Source organism: Cheilinus undulatus, linkage group 8 (assembly GCF_018320785.1).
Source record: "Cheilinus undulatus linkage group 8, ASM1832078v1, whole genome shotgun sequence".
In the NCBI taxonomy this organism is placed as follows: domain Eukaryota; kingdom Metazoa; phylum Chordata; class Actinopteri; order Labriformes; family Labridae; genus Cheilinus; species Cheilinus undulatus.
In genome coordinates, this window is record NC_054872.1 from 15,624,496 (window position 1) to 15,635,340 (window position 10,845).

Genomic DNA, 10,845 nt, shown 5'->3' on the forward strand with positions numbered 1-10,845 from the left:
TCTTAACTTTTCCTTTCTTTCTTTGTATATAATGTATTCAAATGTGTGCTTATGATAAAATGTCAAGCTTTGATATTCCTTTTAAAATGAATAAACAGTATTAAAAAAATGACATGCATATTTTAAAATTTGCGATTTTATAGTTGGCACCATCAGGTAAGGGGGTGTGGAGATCTTCTCCCAGAGTATTTAAGGACCAAACTTTTTTTCCCCACACTTTGATTGATTTTATTGAAACAATTTCTGCATTTTCTATACCACTATAAAATTATGACTTGTGTGTTCTCTTTGGTGTTTTTACATTTATTGAAGTGTTTATCAGGCACATTTTTACTACTTGATTTTTATTTTAAAGCATGTGAACCATAAACTGAATTCCTACAGCTGAAGCTTTGAACAAATATCATTTTATAACAATTATAGCAGTTACTTCAGCCTTTTTATAGACATATTAAACATAACCCAGAATATGATTCATTTTTGAGACACGTAGTTATACAGTAAAGTAGTAACCCTATTTTATTTTAACATAATTTTAATTTTATTTATAATGGACTCTGGAAAATGTTAATTCACTGAGCGGTGATGTAGGTTACGTGTCACATTCATAACTGCTGCAGCTTACCATTGATTGAGTCATTTTCTCTCCAGTGCTCGTTGCAGGCAGATCATGGCACAGGCGGAGTATGTGGAAATTTCAGGTGATATATTTGAAATAGACTAGTTCCCCATACAACACCGTTTAACCATCTGACACAGACATTATCATTACGACAATAGTCACAGGTTATCAAAAGTTAAATAACTACTGAACCATAAATTGTAGCTACTTCTTTTTTTCCACTTCAGCCTTCTGTTTCGAGCATTTATGTGTAGACAGGAAAAACTGAATTTGGGGTCTTCAACATTAAATTGTGTGCACCATGTCACCTTCATTTACATGAAAACATTGGACATAGTAAAAGTTATCCACTGCTAACTGGACTTTTGACATGTTTACAGATCTATCCCACTAACTAGGTCACTCCTGCTTCATACAACACCCCAAAGACAAACCCTGCTGCCAAAGTTTGGGGGTTTGAATGAAACTTGTTTGGGGATGGTCAGACAACTTGATTAAGGAAAAGATCATTGCAAAGAAACAAGAAAATTTTTTGCATGCCAAAAACATTATTACCGTCTCTAAACGAACTGCTAGCCCAGACATTGAAGAACGACTACTGTTCTCATGGCATGCTCTCCTAAATGCCTGCCTACGTGTGGGCCAGTCTTAATAAACAGGTCAGTACATGACTAGATCTACATTCATGAGTGGTGGAGTTTATACATAAGGGAATTCTTGTAAGTAGCATGCAAGAACTTTATCTGAACTCATGACAAACCTTAAAATGCTTTACTGCTGCCAGGTCAAAGATGAAAAAAAACCCCAAATGCCTACTTCTGAAGTAAAGTAGGTGAACTTTTGTTCAGATGCCAGAAACGTTCACATTGGATGGCTAGGTTTGGGCGTGTGCAAGGGCGGGATTTCATTCTTTAAGAGTAACTTCACGTCACCTCAGTGTCGACTCTCTCACAGGCTGCTTTTATGAGATCAGGTGAGCTGAACTTTCAGGTAATACATTTTGTTATGAGTATCTGTTTGCAAGGAATTTTGAGTTTCTACTTTTAACAAACAAATCATTGACTGGTATATATAATAAAAGAGATCTGACTGACTGTAATAATATATATTATTATATATGACTGTAATAATGTTTAATTTTTCCCTTTCATACCCAGTGATCATCTCTGGACGCCTCCAGGTATCAAAATGTTTTTCTTTCGGTCACTCGCTTTTCTCTGCACCTGCTGCCTTGCAAATGGTAAGATTTTATTTAATCCATCATCCTTTAGTGTTAGTCAGGCCTCTTGTACATAAATTATTAATCAAGTTCATTCAACAACAAATATAAGATTAAGAAAAAGACTGTTTTCTCTTTACCTTTGCAGCTGCCTCAGTAGGCTACTCCTATTCACCTGATGTTGGTATCGGTAGTGGCTATGCGTTTGCCACAGAGGGGACAGGGAGGATTACGGCCATCAGAGTCTGGGAGCGACCTGGCTCATTTATCACCAGGTTAGTCTCTTCACCATATGCAGTATAAGCGTCTGTATGAGATATCTACAAAGCTTAAAAGGGCAAGGGTTGCGTACTGTTCTTCCCCCTGATAGTGCTATAATTGTGGTATTCAACACTGTAAAAAATCCAACTCGATAAATGTTGAGTGAACAAATCGTGAAGTATTGCGTGCAGCACATTATATCGAGTTTCTTAGATCATGCAAGGTACATACCACGTCAGAAACATGTCCTTTCTGATTTTTTAAAATCTTTTATAATTAAATTTCCAGTAATAGAATCTCTCTGAAATTATCGACATATGCGGTAAATTGCAGTTGATTTATTACAAAGCCTATAACTAATTATTTTTTTAATCAACTGACAACACTAATGAAAAAAAAGCTAAATATTTCTGCAAAAGTATGCATAAAAGTAGGTATAATATCAAGGGATTGAGTCACAGACATGTAACACTTCTTGCTTTTTTCCTGTTGTCAGATTAAGACTAAGTGTACTTGGGCATCTGACTGATAAAAATGTAACCTGGCACACCGGATGGATTTGTTTCACACATTCATCTGGTAAACCCTCAGTACTAAGTGTTTGGGAAAGGGCAGAGGATTTGAAAAAACTCTGAGGTGACTGGATGAACGTTCTGTCTGTCACATCTTTACGGGCCGATCAGAGCAACAAAACGTGACATTGTCGCAGCTACCAGGGAATAATGAGAAACACGGCGACTATAGACATATCAGTACATGACTTTTGTCATTGTTGAAAAGAAGTCAACTCACTGCTGTTCTTTGTTCTTCTTTTAACGGAGAATGTCAAATTCTGATAAAACTGGAGCTTTAGCAGCATCCACGCTAATGTCTTCCACCATAATTACACCGGTCTCTTGTTGCTGCTTGCTTACGTCACGACTCTGCTGCGCCTGAAAGTACTGCCCCTCGACGCTAATTGGTCCTGTCACTCTCTGACCGGACCCAAACGGTTCAGATGGGAGCTTTGCAAGATGGATTCACCAGTTAGAAACATGGAAACGGGCATATCCATCTGCTTTGCAAGGTTAATAAAAATGTGCTTCAAAGACAATCAATAATGTTACATTAACAGTTCTAATACTAGTATCTACAGGAGCACAGCTAACTTGTCTTGTTCCTGAAGATTAAAGTTAACAAATAAAAAAAATGTTTTTAAAAAGGCATTTGTCGGTACAAGATTAAGAAGAAATCTGGAGCAATGACGTAGAGGGGGCGTTATTGATTTATAAATATTTAAAAGTACTGTTCATGCCTCCCTGAGAAATCTTGTTTTGTATAGAAGCTTATGACTTTTCTATCCAAGTGTCTTTCTATTTATCCTCCTTAAAGCTGCATTTAGCAACAGAAAGTGTTCGTAACTGTTAAGCTGATACAAGAAAGCTTGAGTTTTAGATAAATTATTTCCTCTGTGATTGTTAATCCACCAAAAGGGGGTTTTACATTGGAGAACCCTAAGCTCGGTTCATTTGATCAATATGAACACAAGCAAATTAATGGTCTTGGGCATTCTTATCGTAAACTCAAGCACAGTTCACGGGAGACGTGAACGCAGCCGTGCTAGAGTACTTAGTACTTGCTAATGAGTGGAGAGTTGTGAAGGCAATCCCAAACATCTCCTGTTTCTTCAACAGTTGTATTCATGCAGATCGACCCAGTTTCCTCCCCTGACCTACACAGTAAATGGTGAAATGCTCTCTCTGGGTGGGGAGTGAGTCTCTGCGGAGGAGTTCAGACAGTAGAGCTCCTTCACATCAAAAGGAACTAGTTAAGTTAGTCCACGCATCTGATCAGGATGCCTCCTGAGCACCTCCCGTTGGAGGTATTCTGTATGTCTGGCTGGGAGGAGACGTCAGGGAAGACCCAGAATGTGCTGGAGGGATTGCATATCCTGTCTGGTCTGGGAACATCAAGGGATCCCCTAACCTTGCAAAGCAGATGGATACGCCCATTTCCATGTTTCTAACTATACAAGCAGCAACAAGAGGCCAGTATAATTATGGTGGAAAACATTAGTGTGGATGCTGCTAAAGCTCCAGTTTAATCAGAGCTTGATGACATTTCTTCATTAACAGAAGAACAAAGAACAGCATTGAGTAGTTTTCTTTTCAACAACGACAAAAGTCATGTACTGACATGTCTATAGTCACCATGATTCATGTTATACAGTTTTCTATGGAGTTTACTCCTTCGGAAGAGGAGCAGCTCCGTTGTGGCTACCTCATGTGTTTTGTTGCTCTGATTGGCCCGTAAAGATGTGACAGACAGAACGTCCATCCAGTCACCTCCGATTTTTTTTTTTTCAAAGGCTCTGCCCTTTCACAAACGCTGTTTATGAGTGGCGTGCCAGGTTAGGGATCCCCCAGAAGGAGGGAGAGGGATATCTGGGTTGACATGCATAGCCTGCTAACACCGTGACCCGGCCCCAGATAAGCAGAAGAAGATGGATGGATGGATGGACCTGCACTGTAGATGTGGAAGGAGGGGAGGGTTGCTGTTGGCTTTAAAAAAAAATGATTAAGGCATTGCTAGTAGCAGGATGGTATCCACTATCTGCACAAATCATAAACAAATGTGGGCACAAATAGTTGCCATGTGTCTTTTTCTTCTGTCTTCTTTTTGGCAGATTTACAAACTGATTATTTGCATACTTCCACATGTTGTATCAGACTGTACATACAGAAGCATGCTCAGGCAAAGAGCGATGCTATGAATGTGAAAGTAGACCAGGGAAGGAGTGGGATGCAGAGAGCACTAGTGGTCTAAAACAATCACTATTGTGAACAATTCTCTAAATATGCTTTTTATACTTAACACTCACATTTTTGGGGATCTAACAGGTTAACACTTCAATCCTGGCTGTTAAATATTTATAATGCTAGCAAGGCATGTATTTCATAATGTGAGCCACTACAGCAGCCTGTATTTAATGCAATATCCTCCTTGCTGGCTATGATGTTTTTGGTTCTTTCTCTGCACATGACGGCTGATACTGACATTTTCTATCTATTTTGTCTTTGCTTAAGTCTGCAACTGTGCTACGATTATATTTGGTCTGCAAGGATTGGATCAGCAGAAGGAAATTTACTAGAGCTTCAACTGTATGATGACGAGTCCATCATTCAGGTCAGATTTTTCACGGTTTCTATGTACTGCTTTAGTTTGGTCGTAGGGGAAGTCTGAATGAACCGCTATCTCATTTGTGTCAGAATTTGAAAGATGATGACAAACATTTTAACTATTTACTATAAGAAGTATACACATCAGCACATACACATTCAACAATTAGCCCCTTCATTATTGAGCAAAAGTGTATTTCTATAAAACTCATGAATTCTAAGCAGCTCTAGCTTTTTTTAAGAGTAATGATTTGAGCATGTGTAACACCTGTGTTTATCTGCTCACACTGTCGTGTTTCAGGTCTCTGGGAAACACCTCAACTTTATTTTCCAGTTGATTTTTGTGACTTCCAGAGGTCGCCTTTTTTATGCAGGCTTTCCATCAGGGGTAATATATCTTTTACTACATATTATGTTACAGTGATTAATGTTAGTACTGTTTACCAAATATTCACCTTTATTACTGTGTCACAGAAAACCTTTAACTTCTACCCTACGGACAAGGATGCAGCGCTTCGTCTCCTGAGCGGTCGCTACACGAGTACTGGGATAACTGGTCTGGGAGCTCACTGGGGAGAGGTCATCTCTTGTGCACCTTGGTTTAAAGCAAGACGACGACTACAATAGGACATAAGCGTACTTTAGAAAGTTACTCATAATTAGACATTAGGTAATGATCATGGGTTGTAATTATAAACTTGTGTAGTTTTTTCTTTTATGTAAGCTTAGTGATTACTGTGACATGCATTAATATTTGGTCATATTGTACCGCTTTCTGTACCTCTGTTTAAAATTCTGCTCACTTGTTAATGAAGAATGAACAAAGGGTCAATGTTTCCACTTATTAATCTAAGCTTATTATGACTGTTTGAAGGGCAGTTAATCACTCAGGATATGTAAAGCAATGATTTTTGATTTAAAAATTTCGATCATCTACAGCTTTGAAGGAAGGAACACAGAGATGCATTGCACTTTATTATATTTCGATAAATTTTCCATGAAACACTTTTTTATGAATGTGTTTTTTCAAAAATTAAACTGTAAATACTTTTACTGCTGTGTAAATGTTAAATCTGAGCCATATTAAATTCTGTTGTAATTCAAAAAAGGTTTCATCTCAATCTTTTCTCAGCCATGACCATAATTTTCTTGAATTTTTTTTTATTTTTGTGTTTTAAGATAATATTCTGTATATTAATATGGATGTAGACTCAGTGACATCAGACTTTTGAGTCCCATCACTACACATCATTGCTATGGCTGAAAAATTATGAAAGACAGTTGAGAGAACCACAAACACAGAGACCAGATCCCTGGTGCAACTGAAGAAATGTCTTATTGTGCCGCTGGATGTGGGAATAAGAAAATGAATTAAGTAAAACCCATACATTTCAGAAGAACACCATCATTAAAGTCTCTTTTAAGCCTATTGTAGATGTTTATGATTGCATTTACAGAAGAAGCAGCAGTTCTTAATTGTTCCAATTAAATACAATGATGATCAAAGAGCTGATCTTAACATCATATCAGTATGTTGTTCTTTGTGACATTTTGTTTTGTGCCCTTGCTGCTTGCTTGACAGTAAGTTGGTCCTCAATACACAAAGGTAGGAAAATCTCAGGTCCTAGACATGACCACTGTAGTTGAAGTACTGAAGCCTTGTCCACATGGACATGAAAACAAAATATATTTCTGTCTCATATATATATATTTTTTCTCGCTTTCATGAATGTGCCTTTAGGAGCCAGCTTCATGGAACTGCAATTTTTTCCACTTTTGCATTGGCTTTATTTATTCTTTATTTATAAATCTATCAACATTTAAGGAAGGATTCTGAAATGAGGAACACTCTCATCATAGATTGAACCATTTATTATAAGATGGATATCCAGTTTAGCTTGGTGAAGGATCAGTGATGCTCCCTGTCAAGCCGTATGCTTTTTTTTTTTTTTTTTTTTTTTTTAACATTGACAGAGCCATTATACAGACATCTTAATTGTGTAAATCAAATAAATGCTCCGTTTTCATCTTGAAATAAGGATTTATTCACCTGCAGAAGATGTTATCTCCCCAGGTGCACTAGTCTTTTTTTAGAGCTTAACACAAACACAAATCACTCTCCACTGCTAAAATAAACATAAGATGCATTTCTAATCTCATGGTTTCATAATCAACCTTCTTATGTTTGGACTGTTTCCAAAATTGCATGCAAGCTTTTCCTTGCAGACTTGTCTGCAGGTGTGCTTTGTGACCTACAGGGCAGTGCATGGCTTCATGACAGCAGGCTGGTGATTTTCATTCACAGGGGTGTGTTTAACTCCAACAACATGGGACTCGCAGCATGCTGTCAGTTAAGGTTTATTAGCCATCATGGTACTTGTCATGCCTTCTTTGAATATTAGACATCAATAATCCTATACATCTATCAATGAATGATCTCATATTAAGGAGTTACCATAAAAACTAACCATTTCAAATAAACTGTCTCAAGGCCTTCAGAGAACTAAGCTAAGTAGAACAGGTGCCAGCAGAGGACAGTTTCTACAGGGTGGGTCCTCTGATGATCTTGTGACAAAATTCTTCAAATTACCTGGCCTGTGGCTGAGGCAGGACTCAGCAGGGAATGTTGAACAGCAGGCAGTAATATAAATATTACAGAAGCCAGAATACAAAAGCTGCTCAGACCAGGTCTCTGACACTGAAGATTATGAGATGGTGGATCAGTGCGAGGGATTTTCAACACATCCAAGGGCCTGAACAGGCCCGCAAAGGCAAGAGCCAAACAGGGCAGAACCAGCTCTCCCTCAGGCTCCCCTCTGTCAAAATGATATCCCCTGCTCTGGATAAAACCTTCCCCTCCCAGCACCCTGAACCATCTTCATTATTCATTTTCTCTTTAAAATACAAATCATAAAAATAAAGTTGTAAGTAGCAAGGGCTTGGAAAAGGTCTCATTTGTTTGGATCTGGTTTGCTTGTATACCGTTCTCCTGCTTGATCTACTTGGGTCCAGGGTGCTGCTAATAGCCTCGTAATGAGGTCACAGCACATGTAAAGGCCTGTAATCCTTCAAGTAGAAGGCCCAGGTTGATGTGCCTGGACATTGATCCCCGCTTTCTGCTGATTTGTTATCCACTATCATAATGGCAAGAAGCCCCAAATGAATCTTAATCTGTGAAGGTCCCAGTACTACAATATCAGTAAAAACTGCAGAACCCAGTCTGAACTGTATGAGCCCTGTAGGTTGGCCATACTTCTTTTTGTTGTATTGAGGGCAGCTGTCCCAATATTTTCATAGCATACGGAATGGCATTTGTTTATCGCACTTTGAAAGAGAAATACCAAATTATGTCTGGCAAACAAAGCCATAAGACAGCAAAAATGCTTGCACTTGCTACTTGTGAGATTGGTAACCAAGTCTTAAAATTTCTCCCTTGGGATCCTATTTGACAGAAGAGCATATACAAAGCTACTGGTTTCTGCCAGTTCTCTCAAGGGAGAGTCTTCAGAGTACCTGTTTCTTTTGGAAACTCACTAAAGGAGTGGGGCCATCCTGCTGAGGGAGGTATTGACACCTAGCTCTTGAGTATTGCATTTCTGATCTGGCTGTTCCACTGCTTGAAGCCATGTCCACATTGCTGTTGCACCTGCATCGTGCTCCTTCTTGTTGGACTGTTTTCCCAGTAAACTGGCATATTTTCTGGTGTCTATGCCTAACTTTCTTCTATGTCTGTAGCTAACAGGATTCTTTTACAGGTGGTGGTTTCCTCGCCTCTGGTTCAACAGTCTGTGCCCGAATCTTCAAGCAGAAAACTCCCTCGAAAGGATTCTGTGGACTCTCTTTTTGGGTAGGTCTGGGTAATCTGTAGGACATACCTTCTGACAGAGTAGTTCAAGTAAGATGGGGAGGTTAAGCTTACAACCTAGAATAAGCAGACCTACTATTTCACCTCAACGTGGCCTCAGTTATTGTCTTTATGTTGAAAGCTTGTCGTAAGTTGCACCAAGATGAGTGGTAGATCTGACTGCTTTTGAATAAATAATTAACTCTGAGCATATTAAAAAGACTAGTAGATTTTATGTTGTTTGAGAACTTGCTTCATGAGTAAAACGGTTCAACAACCTTCTTACATAAAACATCTGGCCTATCCTAGCTGTGATATAATCCTGGCACTTTCATGCACCACTGGTGTACAAAGCAAAGGCTGTTTAGAAGAATCACTGACGAAACAACTGATGTAGGCACACCCTCAGACCAGCACTGTGGGTTTTACACAATTCAAAGGATGGTAGGATGAGTAGACTTCTGTTAATTAGTTTATTTTATAACAATGGCATCACTAATGTACAAGTTGTCTAGGAGACAGATAGAACACACTAGACCAGTGGTGTCAAACTCAAGGCCATGGGCCAAATTCGGCCTGTTGCACAGCTATACCCAGTCCACAAGATCATATCATATTCTTAATGTAACGGGCCCCATGGTATGAGGTCTGCAGATTTCCTCCAGTAAAAACTGTAAACTTAACCTTAATGATTGAAAATATCCTTGTTAAGTCAGAATAATTTGAAAAAGTAAAGAGTAAAAATATTCATTTAAAAAGTCAGGAGTCTTGCTAAAGTCACATCTCACTCCCCTTTTCTCAGTCGTTAGGTGTAAGGTGGTCACAAGACTCAATTTTAGCCATTTTAAGGTGGTCTTTCTTCAGTCTTGGCGTCACGATAATATCAAACATGTTTGATAGTGTCGCAAATTTGAGTTTATAAACTCACCAGGAGGCCCCCATGTTTTGGTCCGCGCTGGTAGTGTGACGTCACAGTTCTGCAGTGCGAGAGGCTGCATGTCTCAGGCATGGAGGATTTTAAAATTTGAGGTCTATTCTATTTTTCATTTGCACCATGAGCAGTTATCCATCCATCTAGACAGGAAATGATAAATACAAGACCTGCTTTTTGTGTTTTTTGGTACATCAAATAAACAACATGCTATTCAGAGTCAGTTACTTAGTTTTAGGAGAATATGTAGGTCTGAGGAAGAATTTGACAAACACACACATGAACTTATTGCTTGTTTTCTTGAATGTAACTATGACGCCAGTCTTCTGCAACCTTTTTACCTCTCTCTAGCCAGATTTAAGGTAAAATCAAGAAATACTGGCATACTCTGTCTGGTGACCCTGTAGTTGGCAAGGTATTCGAGAAACCTCCAATCTGTGCAACTAAAAGATCTAGCAACCTCAGAGATGAGCTGGTGAAAACTGACATGTATGTTAAACCAACTCACTTTCATAGCACTCCCACTCCAGTCAACTACCCCTGTTTTAACTGTGTGAACTGTAATGCCATGATTAGATCAGATCAGCTGTCAAATCATCATGCTGGAAAAAAAATTAAAGTTAAAGGCAGAATAACATGCAGGAGCACACATGTGGTTTATCTTCTTAAATGTCCATGTGGTTTTTATTATGTTGGGAAAACAAAAAGGGAACTCAGGATCTGCATATCCGAACATAAAAGTAACATAAGAAATCATGACGAAAGGTCACCGGTTGCCAGACATTTTAACTTTGCTGGACATGGAGTGTG

At 38.7% G+C, this 10,845-nt stretch overlaps 1 protein-coding gene across 1 annotated transcript; it reads left to right on the forward strand.

Annotated features, from left to right (window-relative positions):
• Window positions 1–670: 670 nt before the first annotated feature.
• On the forward strand, window positions 671–5,887 carry LOC121513493 (zymogen granule membrane protein 16-like). The gene is made up of 5 exons (XM_041793279.1): window positions 671–701; window positions 1,990–2,116; window positions 5,168–5,267; window positions 5,562–5,648; window positions 5,735–5,887. Exons 1-5 carry the CDS (start codon window positions 671–673, stop codon window positions 5,885–5,887), a joined length of 498 nt encoding a protein of 165 aa, XP_041649213.1.
• Window positions 5,888–10,845: the final 4,958 nt, after the last annotated feature.